The sequence below is a fragment of the Octopus sinensis genome, unplaced genomic scaffold (assembly GCF_006345805.1).
Source record: "Octopus sinensis unplaced genomic scaffold, ASM634580v1 Contig12082, whole genome shotgun sequence".
Classification (NCBI taxonomy): Eukaryota; Metazoa; Mollusca; class Cephalopoda; order Octopoda; family Octopodidae; genus Octopus; species Octopus sinensis.
Genome location: NW_021832533.1, coordinates 135,040 through 159,755, shown reverse-complemented (window position 1 = coordinate 159,755; position 24,716 = coordinate 135,040). Strand labels below are relative to the sequence as shown.

The window sequence follows — 24,716 nt, the reverse complement described above, 5'->3', positions numbered from 1 at the left end:
TTTTATTTTGTGAGATATTTTACTAATTTTCCAATTTTAGATTTAGTCAATGGCAATTTTATTTTGATTGCCAGATTCAGAAATATTTAAACAAAACTTTCAGTGTAAAATAAAGCCTGCATTAAAAAATTTTTATCAAATAGCATATTTCGTAAAAGCATTTTCAACTTTTATTTCAATACTAGCTCAGCAGTTCGCTTCGCTCACTGCGAGCTAGCTCCTGCGGAGGCCCTGCTCGCTACGCTCGCAGTTTCCTTAAATAACTATAAATTTATGTAGATATATAAATGCGACCTGCTTTGATATAACCTTATTCTAAGGCCTGTGGATAAACGATGTTTGCAGTCCGTCCATCCTTGGCAAATATAAATAAATTTTCTCTTCTACCTACCCTTGAGCACCCCACATACAGCTGGCCATGTGAAAAGCACTCGTTCTCTAAAAATAAGCCTACTACCTTTAAAGACTGTCCCTGGGCCTTGTTTATTGTCATAGCAAAACTTATCTTCAGCGGAAATTGTAGTCTCTTAAATCTAAAAGGTAATTCTTCCGAAATCAGAGGTATTCGTGGGATATAAACATCCTCACCTCTGTAATTACCTGTTAATATTGTCGCTTCTATTACGTTAGCCATCAAATTCTTGATAACCAACCTTGTACCATTGCATAATTTAGGTGGCGCTAGATTGCGGAGTAACACAACCGGTACACCTATTTTTAATTTCAATAGATGATTCGGCATTCCAGATGGATCTAAGGAATTTAAAAATTCTACAGGATATTCGCAGGCCCTTTCATGGTCCATAATAACGTCGACCGATTTATATATTCTTTCTCTGCCAGGGATTTTCATTAATAAATCTAAATTTATATTAAGTACCTCATCATTAAGTGGAGCTAATATAGCTCGTTCACGCAGCCAGTCGAAATTCACGTAGTGTTCAGATAGTTCGGAATAGACGGCATTCAATAATTCTTCTGCTGTTTCTACGAAAATACTTACAAAATTCCACATTGATATGTGCATCAAAAATCTTACTTAATAGTGGATTATAAGGCACTATCCATCTGTTATCAACTGTTATTTCATTTTCTTTTCCTTCGTGGAGGGTTGCAGTATATCCTCCTTCAGCTGCTCCCCTTCTCTGGTAAAATGGAAATCCATTTTCACCTGTTTGCGTGTTAATTATTAAGTTTTTTGGGTACCCTTTAGAACACTTACCATCTTGCATACACGGTGATGTTCTGTTATATATGCCACACGGACCATGTATCATATTTCTTTTGATGATCTCGTATAATTCTCTATCTTCATTTGGATTTGGCAATTCTGCCCGTATGCAATCGTCTATCTCTGTAGGCCTAATTTTAGTTACTAACCATACTAATATATGTATGTGGTAAACCTCTTTTTTGCCACTCTACTGTATACATGTGGCATCTTGTCTTCCCAAAAATCTGTCCCTTGCATAGAAGATCAATCATCTTATCGACTTTTTGTTTTAAAACACGTGCTATGATGTCTTGTCTATACTCGACCTTTTGTCCTACAAATATGTTATCACTAATTTCTGGCCATTTCGGATTACACGTAAAAGTGATAAACAGATCCGGAGTTCCGTATTTCTAACGTATGTCATAGCATCTTGAGTTCGCTCATGCATATATCTTGGTCCTCCCGTGAATGACGAAGGCAAAATAACCATTTGACCTACATTAGACACATTACCGTCATTCATTATGGCATCTCTTAGATGTATATACTCTTCTGCTCTCAGTTTCCGCTGATTCAACCGAATGTAGAGAAGTCTCTCTGCCTCTATTTTCGCATACATATCTACAATAAACTGATTAAATAACTGGCCTGTACGATGTAGAATGTTGAATTCCTGCTCTCTTATCATCAACCTATAAGAATAAAATTCCATACAACTGGTTTTTTTAGTAGTAGTTAAACCAGTCGACGGATTAAAATGCATTACCTTAAAATTGTACCCATCCTCTCCTCTCGGAAATAATAATGGGTACTGAAGTGCATCATATGACCGATGTGTCTCTGAAATTCTCATTAATCCAGTGGATCTCTTGTTTATTATTATGTCTCTCGAGTCATAGTGTTGACCTACTATTAGAATTCCAACCTGGTTTGACGTTGGTGCGTTGTATCGACGGTTATGTTCATTTGCAGGTGTCCTATCTGCATGTATAATTACCTTACAATCTTCATCTGCTGTGGATCTCAGAACAGATCTAAAAGATGAAATATACGTGTTGCACATTTGCAACATATTTTGCAACGAACTAATAATGTTGCCTCGTAGTCTTGAATCTGCTAGACATCTTCGGTTAGATTGTTCTTCGTGATTATCTATAACAGCGGTTCTCAAATGCGGCCCCCGGGGCCGCATGCGGCCCGCAGGATTTTTTTGCGGCCCCTCTAGAGTAACTAACTTTTTTAATTTTTTAATAATGTTAAAATTTAATTATTTATTGATTGTTCCAAAGATATAACCGAAAATAGTTTCGATCAATTAATATGGCATCACTGCATAATTCACCAGAAAATCTTATCGCCAAGTCCATTAAAATGGAACATGTTTCCAAAAAAGTCGTTAATATCGTTTATTGGATACGCTCAAAAGCGCTCAATCACGATATTTTAAATCTTTTTTGGAAGAAGTTGATGCTGAGTATGGAGATGTTATTTTTCATACTGAAGTGAGGTGGTTAAGTCGTTCGAAATGCCTTAATATTTTATTAAAGGTTCTATAAATTGCTTCCAGAAATTAAGGAGTTTACCAAAGACAGAGTAATTTTCGATGAACTTTACGATGAAAGATGGATTGCCGATTTGGCTTTTTATGTTGATTTAACCACGCATTTGTCGGATCTCAATGTTGAATTACAAGGAAAAGGCAAACTCTGTTATCAGGTATATGGATATATTTCTTTGTTTATCGAAAAATTATATTTATGGATGACTTCCCTTAAAGAGGGAGATACATCTCATTTTTATTCACTATCTGAAAACAACGAAGGCGCTGCTTATGAAAAATACATATCCATAATTGGTGATTTAATTAATCAATTTGAAGCACGTTTTGGGGTACATTTATATAAATTTAATTTTTAGAATTTTAAAAAATTCCTTCCTTTAATGAAAATATTCGCAACTCCATTCAGCGTGGAAATTAAGGATGCGCCTGCAAAGTTTCAACTAGAACTCATTAATTTACAACATGATATAGAACTGGCGGCATTGTTCAAAAAAGCGTCCATTATTAATTTTTACGAATTAATTCCTCAAGACAAATTCAAAAATATAACACACAATGCATATATGAATATATCAATGTTTGGATCTACTTTTTATGCGAATCAATATTTAGGAAAATGATTCGCATAAAAAATAAATATCGTAACAATCTCACGGATAATCACTCGAGTCAGCTTTTACGAACTTCTTCGACTTTACTTATTCCGGATTTCAAAAACTTAATAAACAAATAATACTTTCTTTTTAGTTACAACGCCTTTTTTTAGATTTTTTAGCTTGTAATTCTTTATAAAGGAAATGGAAATTAAAAAAAGAAAAAACAGAGTCCAAAAACTCATTACCATCAGCAGTGGCTGCACTTCGGATTGCAAGCGAGTTACCGGCTTGGAAAATATAAAAATATATAAAATATTTTTTGTGCGGCCCGCGAAGCTAATCTTAATTATCGATTTGGCCCTTGAGCTAAAAAGGTTGAGAACCCCTGATCTAGGCACTTCGTTGATAATATTCGCAGGTACAATAATGTTTTTCAGATGACATCTTTTGGTACAAGTGGAAATTTCAATCCGACGGGCTATATGCCCACATTTAAGGTACTTGGGCAAGTGTATCACAGGATGGGTTCACTCCTTCCAAGTGAAGGCGAGGATTTTAAATTTTTACAAATTTACTTTATAGATCAGGGGTTCTCAACCTTTTTAGCTCAAGGGCCAAATCGATAATTAAGATTAGCTTCGCGGGCCGCACAAAAAATATTATATATATTTTTATATTTTCCATTTTACTAAATATTGATTCGCATAAATATGTAGATTCATATATGCATTTGTCTTGAGGAATTAATTCGTAAAAATTAATAATGGACGCATTTTTGAACAATGCCGCCAGTTCTATGTCATGTTGTAAATAACAAAATCGATTGAATTAATTAGTATGACCCTAGGATAGCGTGTGAATTTCCGCGGACAATTGCACACGAAATCCTCTGGAAGAGCCACGACGTCTCCCGCGGATCACCTGTTTTTTTGGTGATTAGACCACCCAAATTAATGTTGTAAATTAATGAGTTCTAGTTGAAACTTTGCAGGCGCATCCTTAATTTCCACGCTGAATGGAGTTTCGAATATTTTCATTAAAGGAAGGAATTCTTTAAAATTCTAAAAATTAAATTTATATAAATGTACCCCAAAACGTGCTTCAAATTGATTAATGAAATCACCAATTATGGATATGTTTAACCTTAAGAATGAATAATTTTTTTTTGAAAGAAAAATAATTAAATTTGAACATTATTAAAAAATTAAAAAAGTTAGTTACTCTAGAGGGGCCGCAAAAAAAATCCTGGGGGCCACATGCGGCCCCGGGGGCCGCATTTGAGAACCGCTGATCTAGACTAACACTCATATCATCGAAACTATATCGTTTAAAATTATTATTTCCTACACTAACTTTTTTACGTTTCGTGCTACATAAATTATCTAAAACCTGTGTATTTTCCAAATATTCTTTGTTTCTCAATAGGTAATCCGTTTCCATACACTAAAAATAAATCTAATATTAATACCTCTTTACTGAAGTTATTTTCATCGAAACGGATCGATTGATGATCTTCTGACAACTGATGAGTAATCTTATTTTCTCTGACATTACATAAGCCTACACTACCTACATTTCCTGCACCTAGATTACCTACGCATGCACCTACACTACCTACACTTCCTGCGCCCACATTTCCTGCATTTCCTACACCTATATTACCTATGCCCGCACCTACATTACTTACACTCCCCCCAAGCTCAGTTTGTTCGTTTGTTTTGGCATCCACGATATCTTCGGTGAAACTCTCCATATTCTGACTACCCACCATACTAATCTTATTTTTTACGCCACGCAGTAATACATATTGAACATTTAACGCTCTTAAGCCTTGTCTTATCTTAATTGCTATCTGAAGTGGTTTGTCTAATCAAGGTCACTAAGCCTAATTTCCGTAAACTGTAAAGGGCTCTTAAGCCTTATCTTAATTGCTATCTGAAGTGGTTTGTCTAATCAAGGTCACTAAGCTAAATTTCCGGAAACTGTAAAGGGCTCTTAAGCATTATCTTAATAGGCTGTTAAAAATTGACAGGTTGTTAAAGATAAGTGAAAATAAGAATTAATCTAATTTTAATTCAAAGTAAATAATTTTTAAGTGAAAATAAGAATCAATTAAGAGATCCAGCTCGATCTGCGTGCTCGACGGGGCAGGGGTTAGAGCCCAGCAGTACGGTTGCTTCCGCGTTCCGCGCACGGTTTGTTGAAGTGTGCACACACGGCGGCAGACAAATTTTTAAAGTTTTTTTGTTATTTTCTTTTTTTTATTTTTAAAATTTTTTTTTTATTTTATGAATTTTTTTTTGTGTGTTTTATTTTTTTTTATTTTTTGTTTTTTATTGTGTTTTTATTTTATTTTTTTATATTTTTTTTCTTTTTTTGTGTTTTATTTTTTAATTTTTTTATTTTTTAATTTTTTTTATTTTTAAATTTTTTTTTATTTTTAAATTTTTTTTATTTTTAAATTTTTTTTCTTTTTTTGTCTTTTAGTTTCTTTTTTTATTTATTAAGTTTTTTTTTCTTTTTTTGTTTATTTTCTTTTTAATTTTTAAAGTTTTTTTTCTTTTTTTTTATTTTCTTTTTTTTGGGCTTTATTTTCTTTTTTTTATTTGTTAACTTTTTATATTTGATTTTTTCGTGTTTCTTTGTAATTTCCTTTTTTTTCTTTTTTGAATTTTTTCTTATTTTTGTTTTTTATTGTGTTTTTATTTTCTTTTTTTATTTTTTTTTCTTTTTTCATTTATTTTTTAAATTTTTTTTTATTTTTTGAATTTTTTTTGTTTTTATTTTTTTATTTTTTTATTTTTTGTTTTTTATTGTGTTTTTATTTTTTTATTCTTTTTTTTGTGTTTTATTTACTTTTTTTGATTTTTTTGTTTTATTTTCTTTTTTTATTTTTTAGTTGTTTAATTTTTTGATTTTTATTGTGTTTTTTTTTCGATTTTTATTGTGTTTTTATTTCATTTTTTTTTCTTTTTTTTTATTTTCTTTTTTTTGGGCTTTATTTTCTTTTTTTTATTTGTTAACTTTTTATATTTGATTTTTTCGTGTTTCTTTGTAATTTCCTTTTTTTTTCTTTTTTTATTTGGGTGAGATGGGGGGAAATGCGGAAATGCGGCAGGCAGAGATGCGGCAGGCGGAATGCGGCAGGCGGAAATGCGGCAGGCGGAAATGCGGCAGGCGGAAATGCGGCAGGCGGAGATGCGGCAGGCGGAAATGCGGCAGGCGGAAATGCGGCAGGCGGAGATGCGGCAGGCGGAAATGCGGCAGGCGGAAATGCGGCAGGCAGAGATGCGGCAGGCAGAGATGCGGCAGGTAGAGATGCGGCAGGCAAGAAAGCGACAGGCAAGAAAGCGACAGGCAAGAAAGCGACACATAAAAAAGCAACAGGCAAGAAAGCGACACACAAAAAAGCGACAGGCAAGAAAGCGACACACAAAAAAGATTTGATTAATTACCTTATTAAGCTGACCGTTTTTTCTTCAGCTTCGTTTTTCCTCCTTCGGTTATCTATTAAAAAAATTATTTTTGAATAATAAAAAAGTTTAGGATAAGAGGCATACCGAAAATAAATTCTATCTTTACGAAAAACTTCTTTTCTTAAGGTCGTCTTCCCTCCTTCGGTTATCTATTGAAAAAATTATTTTTGAATAATAAAAAAGTTTAGGAAAAGAGGAATACCGAAAATAAATTCAATCTTTACGAAAAACTTAACTAAATAGTTAATATTTTTACGCAAATTCTTCTGATTGCGCTGTCAATGGGTGGTAAATTGTGTTAATGATTGTCCTAATGTGGTTTCAACTATCAAAGTGTTTTTCAAAATCTGTTAATTGCACACTCTATTCAAGGTCGTGCGTCAATTTGTGGTAAATTGTGTTAATGATTGTGCTAATGTGGTTTCAACTATCAAAGTGGTTTTTCAAAATCTGTTAATTGCACACTCTATGATAATAGCTTTAATTTTGATTCATGGTCGTTAATGATATATGCATTTAATTTTAAAGAGAAAAACATAGGATGAATTGAATTTCTTTATCGCGAATAATTGGGAGTTCATCATTGTTAATATTCTCGCTGTCGTTTTCATCAAGGATATTCTTAATACGTGAGATTTTTGCCTGGAAAGTTTTAATGGACCTCATCATGAATGTCGAGGACATCCGCGTTGTTCATTTTAATCAAAATGCAGAAAATAATTTTTTGATTTTTTGGCGGGAGGTTTTAAGGACCTCATCATGTAAGTCGAGGACATCGTAGTTGTTCATTTTAACCAAAATGCAGAAAATTTTTTTTAATTTTTTTGGGGGGGAAGGTTTTAAGGACCTCATCATGTAAGTCGAGGACATCGTAGTTGTTCATTTTAACCAAAATGCAGAAAATTTTTTTTAATTTTTTTGGGGGGGAAGGTTTTAAGGACCTCATCATGTAAGTCGAGGACATCGTAGTTATTCATTTTAACCAAAATGCAGAAAATTTTTTTTTAATTTTTTTGGGGGGGAAGGTTTTAAGGACCTCATCATGTAAGTCGAGGACATCGTAGTTGTTCATTTTAACCAAAATGCAGAAAATTTTTTTTTAATTTTTTTTGGGGGGAGTAGCTATGTGATGGATCTCTCGAAAAGAAAAAATCTTTCTTACCTGGGAGCAACCATTAACTGTCGTGGCTCGTACGTAGAGCATATAGCAAATCAGAGAAAGAGGAGTGTGAGGATCCTCAAAAGCTTAACCAGGTTCCATCTGGATCCGGAAACGTACATCTACGTATACAAAACGTGTGTGCAGCCAGTCCTCACATATGGCTACGAGGGCTGGTACGGTACGGAGGAGAGTGACTACCTGATCGAACAGTTGGAAAAGACAAGACGTTTCGCTATGAAATTGGCTTACGGAGTACAACTTGACGGAAGGCTAAAAGACTCACAAGAATCCTCTGTGCCCACGATCCGGATGGTCTTGGAGAATTGTCGTCAAACATGACTAGTATTGGGGATACGCATGGAAAGAGACACTTCGGTGCCTTGTTTTTATCTCCCCGCCGATGTTTTTCTTCCTTGTTTTTCTTTTTCTTTTCGCTCAATAAACACTATTCTATTCTATTCTATTCTTTTTTTTGGGGGGGGGAAGGTTTTAAGGACCTCATCATGTAAGTCGAGGACATCGTAGTTGTTCATTTTAACCAAAATGCAGAAAATTTTTTTTTAATTTTTTTTGGGGGGAGTAGCTATGTGATGGATCTCTCGAAAAGAAAAAATCTTTCTTACCTGGGAGCAACCATTAACTGTCGTGGCTCGTACGTAGAGCATATAGCAAATCAGAGAAAGAGGAGTGTGAGGATCCTCAAAAGCTTAACCAGGTTCCATCTGGATCCGGAAACGTACATCTACGTATACAAAACGTGTGTGCAGCCAGTCCTCACATATGGCTACGAGGGCTGGTACGGTACGGAGGAGAGTGACTACCTGATCGAACAGTTGGAAAAGACAAGACGTTTCGCTATGAAATTGGCTTACGGAGTACAACTTGACGGAAGGCTAAAAGACTCACAAGAATCCTCTGTGCCCACGATCCGGATGGTCTTGGAGAATTGTCGTCAAACATGACTAGTATTGGGGATACGCATGGAAAGAGACACTTCGGTGCCTTGTTTTTATCTCCCCGCCGATGTTTTTCTTCCTTGTTTTTCTTTTTCTTTTCGCTCAATAAACACTATTCTATTCTATTCTATTCTATTTTTTGGGGGGGGGAAGGTTTTAAGGACCTCATCATGTAAGTCGAGGACATCGTAGTTGTTCATTTTGACCAAAACGCAGAAAAATTTTTTTTAATTTTTTTTGGGGGGAAGGTTTTAAGGACCTCATCATGTAAGTCGAGGACATCGTATTGCCAATTTGAAGTTGGTGTGCACACACAGACAGACAGACAGACAGACACACAGACAGACAGACAGACAGACAGACACACACCATACCATTTTATTATTAAGATTTAATCCAAAAAAGACAAATGACTTCCGAGAAACCAGTTGGCTGCACCAGAGGGTATCGATAGCAATCTTGCGAGGTAACTCGCTTGCTATCCGCGATGCGGCAGGTCATAATTCCTCCTTTTCTCTACTTCCACTTTCTGCAAACGGTCGATGCACGTGACGCCCACCTCCACGATAACAATCTCCCCGGTGACCTTATCGTGGACCACAATATCGGGTCTGTTGTGCTGAACAACAATCGAGGTGCGTATGGGGGTATCCACCTTAATGCAGACCTTCAAGTTCTCACACACCGATTGAACTCGATGGGTTCGCAACTTTCTGGACCACCTCAAGCCATACTTATTGCAGAGCAGAAGATGGAGGGGCCTCACCACCTCGTTATGCCTCCATGTGTAATCATGGTAAAGCATACTCTCGCACTTCATGGCTAAATGTTCCAGGGTGCCATAGAGAGTTTTGTGAATAAATCCAAAAATTAAAAATTGATTACATAATGCCAATCAAATCCATGTATATTTTAAAATACTTGGAAGTGATCGCATCCCAGGTAATGACAATCGGAAGATAGATTAGATTTAATAATATTTTAATCGGAGACAGGACAATCGATCTCAAATGGATAAATAGTTCTTCGTATCGTCAGATTTAGTATAAACTTTGTGTATTAATCGTGAATCTACAGTACTTTTCATTCAATATTGCGAATCGCTTGATCCTTTTTGAAAGTTTATATTTAGCTTTCATGGAAAAATTTTTCCGAAATTCATTTTCCAAAGCATTTTTCAAATTTTGATACTTGAAAAATAAACAATTTTAGCCCTATTTTTAGCGCGGATTGTTCAAGATTATTTGACAAAATGTTTATATATTTAGCACTGTTCATTTGTCCATTAATAATAACACGATTTCGCAACCTGTATATGAGAAACATTCACATCGCTTTAACTTTCCTCCACCGTACTTACAGTAGGCACGATATTGTTACTTTTAATAACGTTTTCACGGTAAACAATCCTTTGTACTTAAGTGTTATAAGCTTCCAAACATGATTCATCTGAGAAAATGACTTTGTGCTGGTTGGACGACTCGAGCAGCAGATTGAAAGTTTACTTGCATCTAATTCGATCCCAGGCTCGTTGAGACATTTGATTTTCTGGAAAGTCAAGACATTGTTCCCTCCAGACTTCGCTGAAATGAGCTACATTTGTGTCCAAGGAAAATTCAGAAAAAGAGCGTAGAATTTCCATGACATGTGTGTGGCTCGAGAGAAAAGCAGGGAACGTTGTCCGTATGATAGCAAATAGGAAAGCTTTTGGATTGAGAAGCAATTTCGTAGGAGGAATAATGCTGTGTGAGTCCAACTGTCTGATACGATTGAAAACTGCCTCGAGAAAGAATTCTTTTTTTGCGTAGGACCACATCAATAGAATTGCCAGCTACCAGGGTGCCGAGGATAGAAAGTTCGTCAATGAGAGTAGATTGAACTTCCGGAATAAGATCACAGAAAGAGGAAACAGCGTCTTGGAAAATAGATTGCAAGCACCCGAAGTTGGAAATTTCACATTTGGAGAAATTTAAACTGAGGCCGACTTTCTCCAGAGCCGGAATAATTTTAATTATGTCCTGCAGGACGATATTCAGAGGGCCACCGAGAGTGGCGTCGTCGAGATACCAGAGGTTTAATGGTGAAGATAGAAGCTTGGTCACCTCGGAGATTCCAAGACAAAAAAGGAGTAGCCCCAGAATGTCTCCCTGTTGAATTCCCTGAGCAGACGGGATAGTGTCGGAATCAAAGATAAGGGAGGATGGTTGGCCGTATGATTGGAAAGTTGGCCCAGAAAGACAATACTCAGAGCAGGCCTCCAAAACTCGGTCCCGTCAAATACTGTTGAATGCATTTCTGATGTCAAGCTTGATCAAAATGTTTGGACATTGTGATTTCCTGCACGCTTCTGAGAACTTGCGGATAGCATGAACAGCAGATTCACACCCTCCAGGCACGCCGACCCGAGTTGGACTGGACTGAGCTTTGCGGCGATGGTGGGGATAATTTACTTGCATGCAATCTTGGCTGCAAGCAAACAAAAGACAAAGCCGACCGCAATTGGATGGCTCCCTTTACATTTTTTGCCAAAAGCGGTGAGATTGGCCGAAAAGAGAATGTGACGGTCCACAGGAGACGGTGGATGTTTTTCGAGTAAAGCCTTAAAAACTGACCGAGACGGGTTGAGTGGTCCATTGTCAGACGAAATAACTCTGAGGGCTGCCAGAACTCCGCCCTCGCTAAGTTTAGAATGGATCATTTAGCGTAAACGGAGTTGTTGGGCTTCTGGACTTTCATGTTTGTGACATTAAGACTGTTTGTGCAACTTTGATGATTGGAGTGGGGCGAGTCTGGGAAGTATTCCCGAGCCATAAAGGAGCGAATGTTTTTTTTCATACGGGTGGCTAGAGATGTTCGAACTGTGCCCAGGCATGAAGAACAATTCCAAATGGAAATAGCGGACATTGCTTTCTTGGTCATTTTGGCACAGGACATGTGAGATGGATTCGAACAAGTTGCGCAATAGATCCAACGTTTACGACTGTTCGAAGTGTTGCAAATGATACAAATTTTCATTAGTTCACGAACACCACGTCAACCAACCCCCATTATTTACGGATTTTATGGAAGTATCCAGTCATTACTCGAAATGCTACAGAGGTAAAATATTTATACAATCCGAATAAAAATATTTTTTGTTGTCATTACGCCTCGGAATATATGTGTAAAGTAATATATATTAACAAAAACAGTTAAAAAAAATATATCAATTAAATGTCTAACCAATGAGTTATTCACAATAAAATATGACCTTTAATTAGAATGATTCCACTTGTTCTATTTTTTGTTCGCTCTGTGATCCAAAACGACTGTAACCTAGCAGAACGGTTTTTGAAAAAATTGCTTATTTTAAAAGAACTGAATTACAAAACTGTCAATTCAAAACAGAACACGTTGCGGAACATACAAAACAACTTACAATTCTAAATGGCGTTAATTTTCCAAATGGAGAAATATTTTCGAACTGAGGGACCTTATATCTCCTTTGACTGCCGACTCGGGCCGTGCTCTCCTGGATTCGATCAATCGGCTTTGCTCTCGAATTGTCACGGGCGCCATCCCTGCTGTTGCGAGGGATCTCCTATTTTCGGCCAATCTAACAGCTCTCCGTAAGAGTGATGGCGGTTTACGGCCAATTGCAGTTGGTAATGTCTTCAGACGCCTTGCTGCCAAAATAATGTCACGTCGTGTTATTCCGCAATTGTGTCGGGAATTCTTGCCATTCCAGTTCGGCGTTGGTGTTAAAGGGGCCTGTGAAGCACTAGCTCACGCCTCTCGCCAGGTGACTATTTCGAAACCGAAGAATGTACCCTTCTTGCTTAAGCTCGATGTCAAGAATGCTTTTAATAGTGTCAGAAGAGACCACATGCTTGAGGCTGTTGGTGAACGTTGCCCTGATCTTCTCCCAATTGTATCCTTGGCCTATTCCTTGCCGAGCAGCTTACTTTTTTCCGGAAAAGTTATCAACTCTGAGTGTGGAATCCAACAGGGCGACCCCCTCGGTCCTCTACTATTCGCTGTCTGTGTTGATCACGTTGCACGTGGCATTTCTTCGCCTATCAATTTTTGGTATTTGGATGACGTCACTCTTGGTGGGCCTTTAGAAGTCATTATGGACGACGCCTCGAAGATAATATCTGAATTTTTGAAGATTGGCCTTTCTCTAAATGGTGCAAAATGTGAACTAATCGGACTTACGGAGCCGCTAACCCAACAGAGTGAGGTTTTTATGGCCCTTTCGGAGAAAATTGACGGCCTTCGTATAACCGCTCTCGCGGATCTTGTGATTCTGGGTTCACCGATTTCTGATAAGGGAATTGCGAAGGCTATCGTTTCACAACGAGATAAGATTGCTCCTCTCTGCGACCGATTACGACTGTTTGGCTCCCATCTGGGGCTGTTTTTGCTGAAAAACTTTCTTTTTATCCCCCGTTTAACCTTTTTGCTCCGAACGTCTCCTTGTTTTCGCTCACGTCAAGAACTTTTGGATTTGGATGACGCGGTTACATCATCATTACAGTTACTACTGAACACTTTGTTCACTGACGTGGGACGTACACGTGCCGCACTTCCACTCCGCTTTGGTGGCCTTGGGGTTCGTTCTTGTGCAGATCTTGCTTTGCCTTGTTATCTCTCGTCGATGTCTGCTTCCGGCAATTTCGTTCGCTCTGTTCTTATCAACTCACTCGAACTTGATGAGCTTACGGAATACCCTGTTGCTGTTCTCGCCTGGAGATCGCTCGGACTTGGCCTTCCGGAGATTCCTTCAATACAGAAGAGTTGGGATGTCATCTGGTGCACACACCTGTTGGAGAGTCTTCGCACGCGAGTCGACCAGTTGGAACTGGCTTCTTTGAACTGTGTCTGTCAGCCTCACTCAGGAGACTGGCTAAACGCACTTCCGTTGGCGTCCAATGGTCTGCTTATGGAAGACGAAACTATACGTATCGGAGTGTGTCTTCGACTTGGACTTGAAATCTGCCAACCTCACCGTTGTCGCTGTGGTTTTTTGATTCCTTCGAACGGTTTACACGCATTGTCCTGTAGGAGGAGTGCTGGCCGATTTCCCCGCCACGTCCTCCTCAATGAAGTGGTGAAAAGGGCTTTGGATTCTGCGGGATTCCCATCGACCCTTGAACCTATTGGGCTCTGCCGCAGTGACGGAAAGCGTCCTGACGGAATGACTATATTCCCCTTTAGAGGAGGAAGGTCTCTTGTTTGGGATGTAACTTGCGTCGACTCCTTTTCAGATACTGTGCTCACAGGAACAGCCAGTACACCAGGCTACGCATGTGCGCTGGCAGAAGAAAGGAAGTTGACGAAGTACGCTGTGCTTCCGAACGTCGTTGAGTTTGTCCCCCTAGCCTTTGAGACCTCCGGTGTGGTTGGAAAGAAGGTAGAAAATCTGTTACGGGTTGTGGGAGGAAGAATCTCACAGAATACAAATGACCGGAGGGAGACGAGCTGGCTTTTCCAGCGCATCTCGGTTGCAATTCTTCGCGGGAACTGCCTCTCTATCCGCAGTGCTTCGTCGTCGGACTAACCCTCAAGTTCACGACATTAATTCTCTATTAATTAATTTGACTGTATTAAAAAGAAAATAAAAACATTAAAAAAAAAAAAAAAAAAAAAAAATTTACTAACCTGATTATTTGTTCGGATTTTTCTTTGTTCAACTTTTTAGCTCTATTAGTGTTAGATGCGCGAGTCACAATGATAAATACATAATTTGAGAAAGATACATGTCGAGCACTAAGATTTGACCCTCTGTAAAAAGACCTTCCCGATTGTAATCTCCATTGGTATCTTAATCCTGAAATGGACAGCTATTCAGAATTCTTTTAATATGACTTTATTGACATTAATGTGATTAATTATTCATTCTAATATTTCTTTGTTTTTTGCACTGCCAACCAACTCTCAGGGATAATTCTCGAGCTATCCGCCAATAAACATTTTCATTTTTGTGAAACTACTTATTTAAAAAATTAAAAAGTGGAAAAATATTTATTTTTATACTTAGAGAAATAACCTTAGTTGGACGGTGACAATTAATTTAATTTTGTATATTAAAAAATGTTATTTTTATTTTGTCAGCCATCAAAGAGATATGTGGACAAAATATATTTAAGCATTCATCACGACTGAATGAAAGGTGTTATTCTTATAAAGAGAAACCCAGGAGATTAAAAAATTCTTTTTCCTACTCTTGGAATTTAAGAGGATTTAATTTTTCTTTTAGATAGGCATAAAAATCCAGTCCATAAATACCGTGTGACAAGAACATTCTTAGTCATAAAATTATATTTTTAATTAAATAATAATTAATTTCCACTTTAGTATCTCAATTCCTCCACTTCTGCTCCACGCGAAAGGCATTCGTTCGATAGAGGTTAATCCTGTTTTATCTTCGTTGACTTTGGCACACCACCTGCTATTGATTCGATTGCATTTCCACAACTACTAGTTTCCGCGGAACAAGTTGTGAAGGCACTCAAAAGTTTAAAGCGGGGTCAATCTCTACAGTTAAAAGAGATTTCCCACAACATGCTGGGTCTATTATATTCGCAAGTAGGTGGAAAAATATTAATGCTTGATCAGCTGAGTTTTCGCTTTTTCCAAGATAGCTGTACATTCATAGTCCATTTAATCCTGTTCAAGTTCCTTTCAAATTTCTACAGCATGACTAATCTTTATAGAATCATTTTGCATTTTTTTCCTAAGTATCCACAGTGTCAATTAGATAGCTTTCTCCATCCGATGTTACAACCAAAACACAACTAACAGGTTCATTATGAATGTTACTCCACCGATCCAGCATCATAGATACTGTTTTGTCCTGAAGTTTTTGTCGACAGTCCTCATGTAGTTGGTCGTACACTCGATCGAGCAATGGACCAACAATTTGATGACGGAAGGTAAACGATAGCCAGGAAGAAGCATATTGACAAATTGAAAAAATTGTGTTCGGCAAGCTTTGATTAATTTTTTTAATAAAACTCTTTAAACTTTGGAGCAAGCTTTAATTGATGAGAGATTTTGATTATTCTTGACCATTTTTTCTTTCTTTTCCTTGACCATGCAACTGGATTCTCACAGCAATCAAATATTTATATTCGTTGTCTCCTCTGCGGTAAAGAACACAGACACCAAAACTGCCCGAGTTCCAAGCCGAAACCGAGTGTCCCAGCTGCAAAAACTTGCATTAACTGCAAGAACACTGGGCACTTGGCGTGCTACGGTGGATGTCCGTCTGCCAAAGCAGCAACAGCAGCCTACAGGGTTGCGAAGAGCCCACAGACTAATAGCCCAGTACGCTGGGTAAAAGCCGAACTGATAGAATCAGTCTGGACAAAAGGGTCTCCCCCAAGTCCATCCAAAGTCGATGTCTCTACTCAGACGTCGCCGGCCCCCAGCATACCCACAGCTGCATCCAGGAGAACACCGAGAGAAAATGGAATGATTGTCAGCAGGGGGGTGACTATGTACCACGACCCACCCAACGAGGAAGACTGGGGTGATATTGCGAACAGCCTGCTTGGTGTAAGCATAAGCACGACATATATGGAGGGTTCCCCAATTTACTCGCTTGCAGAAAAATTGAGAACTCTGGGTCTTGGAATGAGGGGCTGCAGTTGCATTCTTGTATGAGTACATCAAGACGTTGAAAGTGTCACGTGAGGTCGAGATTGACAGAGTGGTATTCTTTAAGAAAGACCTTAGCTTGAAACATAGGCAACCGAATTTATGTGAATTCGTAGGGACATCAATTAATGTGACCTATGGTGATAAAAGGGTTGAGGCGACACATAGGAGGCCAGAAGGAATCATCCAGTTCGCGGTGTTCAAGTGTCTTCTTCCCCTAAGGTTATCCATTATCCCATCATCTGCAATTCAGGCAAGACAAAACTTCCTGGATAGGTGGACTGCAATGTGCTTGCTCAACTACAAATCCATGGAGAAAAAGAAAGCAGAGACTTGGGCAGATGGTTATGTCTCTGACACAGATGTTGACAAATTAGCCGCTATAATTGTTCAGACTTTCAACAAGAATCCGGATCATGCTGATTCGGCAATAAGGTTTACAACATTGAACATCTGTATCCTGAATGAATGAAGAATTTTATTGTAAGAAAGAAGAAACGAGACAGAAACTTAGTGCGGAAAATAATTTTGACTCCGTCTTATTCATAATCACGAGTAACGGAGTTCTCGGATTTGAAGTGTATTCCGGCTCAAAAAAATTTTTTTAACTTATCCAAATTCCTAGATGGAGTCCCCTCAAGATGAGAAAAATTTCCAAAAACTAGGATCAATAATTACTTAATTTCTTATTATTTTTAATTTTGGATTTAGTTAATAAAGTTTTTAATTTATTTGTTGTCTAACCAATGAGTTATTCACAATAAAATATTAGCTTTAATTAGAATGCTTTCACTTGTCCTACTTTTTGTTGACTTAGTGGTCCAAAGTGACTGTGACTTAACAAAACGGTTTTTGAAAAATTGCTTATTTGAATCAGAGCTTTGCAAAACTGTGAATTCAATGGAGCAAATGTTGCAGGACATAAAACAATAACTAAAATTTCTAGCAACGTTAAATTTCCAAATGGAGAAATATTCTCGAATTTAACAAACTTGAAGGAATTGTAATTAACATTTTATTAACACTAGTTTTTGTGATGGAGACTCGCTAAAGAGAATACTAAGCAACTCATTTGATGGATTGAATGACCTATACCAAATGTACATTCAAATATTTTGAATCATTAGATCACTGTTGCTCTGTAGTGACCTTCGTTACGTGAATGTAGAGGCCTTTGCACGTCTAGTCGTATTATCATATCTGTACAAATCTTATTCTAACATTAAAGTTACATGCCATCAAATACCATTTTCCAGAGGCCAAAAATCAGTCGTCCCCTCAGCATGGGGTATTTTAACTTACTGACTTTGTAGTATTATTGACGGCCAGAAAATGTGCATATTCACAAATGGGTCCCAACCCATAATGTATACTTATATATTCAAATATAAGGATTACGGCAATGACAGATGAACTACGAATCTATTTAGCTGATAAAGGTGTAAAAATATATCGAAATCGAGCTCGAGAGGCAACACTAATAACTGAGGAAGCCTATGGTGTGTTATTTTACTCACAATAGATTGCAACCTCTGCCGATATCCCGCATCAAGCAATCTTCTATGCGGAAGGGATTGTGCTTAATTTAAATATTCAATGTCATTAATTAACTAACCGAATTATTCATTATAATATTTCCTTGTTCCTCTTTTGCGACACCACTTGCCAGAAATTCTTTCTTAGATGCTAATCATGGAAAAAACACAATCTTCCCCTGCTTTAATAAGTGTGGCATTCCTGTAAAAATGTAATTTAAACGACAATCATGCAAACAATTTAGTGTTAATATCCCTCATGAATAAACTAGTCGATAATCACGTGACAGAAGAAGAATTTAGTAACTTGGACTTTTAACTACCCACTGAAAATCTCAAAGAATAGGAACCATAAAAGATTTGGGATATTGTCACAAACTATGGCTTCAATCGACACACTCAACGTCCAGTGGCAATTTTCCGATTGAAATCAATGATGTCAGATTTTCTCGATGTAATTGTGAACAGAACATCAATGTTTTATCCATGATCACGAGTAACGGAGTTCTCGGTTTTGAAGTGTATTTCGGCTCAAAAAAAATTCGTATCTTCTGCGAATTCCTAGAATCCTTGCTAAACACAGATACAATCATTTATCAATGTTATGATTATTTCAATTGAAATTAGCTGTTAATGTTAGTTAATTTTTACACTAATATGATTGGGATAAGAGAGCCAATTTTCCTCTTAATAGAATAAATAATAGTTCAAAATACTATTTTTTTGATTTAAATTGATTTTTATGAAACTGAATAAACCGGAGTATAGAACTAAATAGACAGGGCTATGGAACTGAATAGCCCTGTAAAAAATATGTCCAAACATGTTAGTATGTTGTTTCCACTCATATTTCTCGTTTAAATGATTGAATATCACAATGTAAAACATCTTCTTTTACTACAAATAAATTTCCATTATAATTCTTCCAACAATTTAAAAATACTGGTCCATTGACAGTTTCCTCGCAATAGTTCTTTTTTAAAAGGATTGTAAGTTTAGTATTAATTAAATTAGAAATGGCAGTCTTATTTATGGTGCCATCACAGGCGACGCCCGCGAATCGAGATGGTTTTTCGAGCGGATATCCCTTGCGATAGTACGCTCTAATTCTTTCTCGATCGCGTCGGCGTCGTCGGCGTCGGCTTAACTTGTAGTTATTGGTTGGTTTTCATTAAAAAAAAAAAATCTAGGAGAAAAAAAAAAAAAAAAAAAAAAAAAAAATTTATGAAAGATTCCCCAAATAGCGCTTTGGGTGGATATCAATCCAGTTTAAAGATACATGAAAAGAACAATATAACCGGTAAAAGTAACATTGCCAAATATAGGTAGACTTCAGAAAATTAGCAAATGATTCCTACTTTCTCAGCTACTTTCACGTAACTAACATAAATTATTTTAAAAGAATATGATTAAAATAATACAGGTCCATAATTAATATAATGAAATTAAAGGTTGTTGTAAACATCTTGACATTCGTAGATTTCGTTGTTTGTTGCATATTCCTCATTTTTCTTCATAAATGACAGAATATTTTTGCGGTAACGAAAACCAACAAAAATCCCCAAACCAGTAAGAAGTACAACAAGCAGGACGATAATATGTCACATGGGCGACTATGTCGCTATGGGTAGCCAGTCCTTTTACGTGTTTCTATGGAAACCGCAGAAAAGGTATTAAATATTGAATATAGCAATTTATATATGGAAGAGTGTAGATTAATCAATTATTCTAATTTAAAATTACATTTGAATTATCTTTTAAAAATGGCTTACCCAAAAGTATATTAATTTTAACAGCGTGGTTACTCACACTTTGTGATGTCTGGGTTTAAGGGTTATGTCAGAAATATTAACGAATACAATCAAATTAAGGAAGCGTTAATCGGGATATTCCCGGAGGATATGAATGCTCGAAGCAAACACCGGTTGGCCAAAAAGGCTTCCAATTTTTGTCAAAAATGTCTGAAGAATCGTCAGCATAAACATCATTTAATTTCGAGTTAGGGTTACGTTAGGGTTTGGGTTAAGATTAGGGTTAGATTTTGAATATTTATGTTGTCACTTGCCAACGTTAGGGTTTGGGTTAAGGTTAGGGTTAGATTTTGAATATTTATGTTGTCAATTGCCAACGTTAGGGTTTGGGGTAAGGTTAGAGTTAAAGTTGTTACAAACTTTGCAAAAAATTTGATGTAAATTATAATTTGCTAATGTTGCAATTTATATTATCAAAAATAAAAATAATTCACATTCTAATTTGCTAATGTTGTAAATAATTTTACTATTTTAAAGCAAGCATGGTTCAAATATAAAACATCATTTTCTCAAAAATTTAAAGTTCAATCATTAGTTCGGATCGTTTGCCTGGCCTTTTAGTAAAAATTTGCTATGTAGTTGCCATGGAAACACGTAAAGGCCAGGTTGCCCACAGGGGTCTGATCACCCACTGATGCTGCACTGCACTGCCCCGTTGAATGAATAATCAAAAATAGACGTCAAATCGACGGAGTGAACAAGACAGCGAATATTGGCAAATAATCTTTGTGACCCCGAGTCAGTAGCTTGTATATTAAGAAGAAGATATCCCGCATTTTCAATGATCTGATTTACGTATAACTGTCCCGAATTCGGATCAATTTTAAATTTATTCTCGTAGTTTGTTTTTGAATCACAGTTTCCAATGTCTTTATTCATATTCGTTACCGAAATGACTTTATAATTGATTTTTCCGTTCATTCCAATGTCAGCATCCTCAGCAAATACATTTGTTAAATATTGTCCGGGAGAAGTATTTCGCAATATAATGATGGAACATGTCTTGTTTGTAAACACTGGAGAATTGTCATTTACGTCCATAATCTCTATCGTTTGATTGATATAAGTATTATTCAAAAGGAAAAACTTCACATCAATTGACTTTTCGATTTCTTGGTTAAATAACCTCTTTGAAGTGATTAAACTTGTATTAAATGATCGATAACCAAAATTTGAAGTGTCTGTCAATCTCCAATCTACACTAATTCCAATATAAACATCGGTTTGAATGGGCATATTCTCATATATTTTCAATAATTGTGGTGAGTTGTAATCTTTAGGCATAATCTATTATAAATTTAAGTAAGAATACAAATAAAAATATATGATGATAAATAATATATCCCAACCTGTACAGTAATTGTATATATCTTTTGGTGAGGATGCCACATTCGAGTACAATCAGTGTCCTCCACCACCACAAAACTTACGTTGACACTAATTGTGGAGAGGACACTCGAATAATTAAGGAGTATCAGATTGTACTCATTACTTGAAACCCTCGACAACACAATAGTCTCCGAATTAGTACTGCACTCCACATCTACTCCCCCACTCACACTCAATCGGTCTATTAAAGTTGTCTCCTTTCTCACATCTAACACAGGAAAAATCACAGCATTCGCCCATTTCAATGTGACCTTCTTCTCTTCAATCGTCTCCACTTGGATTGTATACACTCCCACTCTGTTGCTGTTGGTATAGCTCACATCCACATCAAATACATCATTCAACACTGTATATGTGCCGACCGGTGTAATCTCTCCGTCATATGACACCGAAAATTTCCCATAGACGCGTGTTGGGTACGTCGGTCTTCCATATTCTGCGATCTCCCCGTCCGTGGGTTGGATTGTGAGCACTTTATTTCTGTTTCCCGGGACTTTTTTGAGGATGACGTCGTAGAACTGAATGGGAGTGTTGTGGGAGGAGTTGAATGTGATGGCAATGTCCATGAATGACCAGTAGTGTATGTCGAGTTGGTCAAAGGCAATGACTCGCAGGTTAATGGGGGAGAGGGGAGTGAGGGAGGAGTGGCATACAAGAGTGGGGGATGATTTTTTATTTGTGAGGGAGAACTGACTATCCCCCACCACTTCATACCATGTCTGTGCATTCACCCCCGAGTCTTTATCCACTGCTCTCGGGAAGTGGATAATTAACCCAGTTGATAATCCTCCCAGTGTTATGTTCTGTTTATTTCTTGGGAATATTGGGGGGTTGTCATTTATGTCCAAGACCTGTCACTATAGTTCACCAATTCTTACTGTTATATATATTTCGACTGTGTATGAATTGTAATCTTTTAGAAGTGTGATTTCTAAGAATATAACACCATTTTTAAATCCAAAACGAGGTCCGTCGTAGTCTATTCGGTCAACCACCTAATTTAATTAAGTTATATTCATTTAACCATTATTTCTCCAAATATATTAGCCGAGAAATACACATTTGAATACTTAATATCTGTGTATTCTCCACATTGCACACCAGTGTCTTGGCAGAAGTTGTATACGACAGTGCCAACAGGAATCTCTTCTTTTATTGTCTTGTATAGTTGTATGGTTTCAGAGTGAGTGAAAGTGGTGAGTAAAGTGAGTAGTAGTGTATTCTATACAAGTTAGTGTTTACACTGCCAACCATTAAGGAGGATTAGCATCGCCGGAATATTTGTTTATATACTGTTTAATAACGCCGTAATGATATTTGAGATTGTAAGTTCTTTTGTGGTCAATCTGACTAAGCAGTAAACAAATCATGGATTGTTTTACATAATATTTTTGATTGCCCAAATGCACAAAACACTCCAAAGTAGTCAAATGTTAAAATCAGGGCACTCCAATAAATTGGGGAATATTTTTCAACCATTTTGAATTTGTCTTAATTGCACTCACTGCATTGTTATTTTACTGTAATATAATGCGTCTAAAATTACAAAACCACAACCATTCCTTATCATTTCAATAATTTATTACAAATTAATTCTAAAGACTAGATTAAGCACTCTCGAGATGCTTTTTTCTAAACAAAGGCAATGATTTTTTAAAACAATTTTTTATTCGTTATTTTTTGATATAGAAAGTGATACCATACAGTATTGATCGATTGGGAATATTGACTGTTTATATTTTCAAAGCTAAATCATTAAGTGTATCTGTTATTATTGTCTGGACTGATGGGCCATGCGATATCTATTGACAGCCTGTTACATTAACCTTGAACTAAGATTTCTTTTATTTATTTTTTTTCCTTTTTCACAAAGTAAATAACTAAATAGCAATTCATAAATTAAAATATTATTTTTAGTTAGGAAATCGTTTTTAAAGCACAGTCTAGTTGGCATTAATTTTAAATTTTATCATCGAAAATATTGGCACTTAATTCCATTTTTAAGTATTTGTCATTTTATAATATTTATTTTGACAAAGTCGATTTTGAAATTGAATTCAAATATTTTTTTGAATTTTTTTCTAAGTCCATAAGTGTAACGACCTAGGCTCGGTAACACCCTAGGCTCGTGACACATTAAGACTGTTTGTGCAACTTTGATGATTGGAGTGGGGCGAGTCTGGGAAGTATTCCCGAGCCATAAAGGAGCGAATGTTTTTCTTCATACGGGTGGCTAGAGATGTTTGGACTGTGCCCAGGCATGAAGAACAATTCCAATTGGAAATAGCGGTTTCAAACCCCCCAATTTTGGAAAATTCTAATCTTGCAAATAATCAGCAAGTTTTCAACAAACTCAGTCTACCCATTTTCATCTTGACGTGAGGAGAGTGAGAAAAGTTGAAGATAATTGGCAAATGCATAGATACCAGCTCAAATAGACAGTTAGAAAGAAATGACGACTCTCCCGACTTTAAGATCTGAATTTCTGTGGCTTTTCTAAAATGTTATGTGGCTCTCAAAAAGGACCACTTGTTTTCCTTTTGGCATGCCTGACCTAGATGATATTCTATGCAAAACAGGAAAAAAATGTCTTGAAATTATAATCTGCGAAAATTGTCGGGATACACCTGTAAGGGAATTATGAGCAAACTTTTTATTCGCTTATTAAATGACCCCAAACATTAATGCATTTTCAATATCATAAACACAATTTTATTGATAGCAAGCCATAAAAATCTGCCGTTAAACTATATTTTAAAAGCCGAAACTGCTATGGTTTATTTATTTAACCCCATTCCCCCCTGAAATTTGTAGGAATGTGGCACGTAAAAAACCGACAGACCTCTTAGGGTCACACTATAAGTTAAGGATGGAGTTAATCTTATATGATCTTTTTATAGCGGTGAGTTTTTGCAATCCAGGACAACATGCTTTACCGCATGTCAAATTTGACAGAACGGATCAAAGTCCTTATCCAGTTTGTTTTGATAGTCGAGGAGTAAAGGATAATGGCCACAGCGAAATCTTGCGAGTTCGACCTGATCTTTGCGGCTGAGATCCTTTTGGGGGGATTGTTGAGGATACTGTTTGCGATTAGTGCGTTTAAGGAGGATTTTGTTATTAGTTCTTTTATTTCCGATGGTTTTTTGATAGAGAATGACTTTAGGATGCAGCAGTAGTGCAGTTCTGGTGTGTTTTTGATTGTAGTCTCTAAAGGAGTTTTTTGACAGCAGAGGTGCTCATGATTGATTTGAAATGTTGGGAAAATATATTGTTTTTATAGGAGTATTAGGCATTTATTTTGCATTTGTGAGTCAGGTTTTCAATGTGTTAGCAAAATGATAAGAAGGTATAGTACGTTATCCCGAGA

General features: G+C 36.7%; 2 protein-coding genes across 2 annotated transcripts; one reads left to right on the top strand and one right to left on the bottom strand.

The window, feature by feature from the left end:
- Positions 1 to 9,454: 9,454 nt before the first annotated feature.
- On the top strand, positions 9,455 to 14,509 carry LOC115229200. Its single transcript, XM_029799595.1, has 3 exons — positions 9,455 to 9,763; positions 10,776 to 10,822; positions 12,418 to 14,509. Exons 1-3 carry the CDS (start codon positions 9,455 to 9,457, stop codon positions 14,507 to 14,509), a joined length of 2,448 nt encoding a protein of 815 aa, XP_029655455.1.
- Positions 14,510 to 20,548: 6,039 nt separating this feature from the next.
- On the bottom strand, positions 20,549 to 22,189 carry LOC115229207 (fat-like cadherin-related tumor suppressor homolog). The gene is made up of 2 exons (XM_029799600.1): positions 21,307 to 22,189; positions 20,549 to 21,244 (listed from the first exon to the last, which is right to left on the bottom strand). Exons 1-2 carry the CDS (start codon positions 21,910 to 21,912, stop codon positions 20,582 to 20,584), a joined length of 1,269 nt encoding a protein of 422 aa, XP_029655460.1. The 5' UTR covers positions 21,913 to 22,189; the 3' UTR covers positions 20,549 to 20,581.
- Positions 22,190 to 24,716: the final 2,527 nt, after the last annotated feature.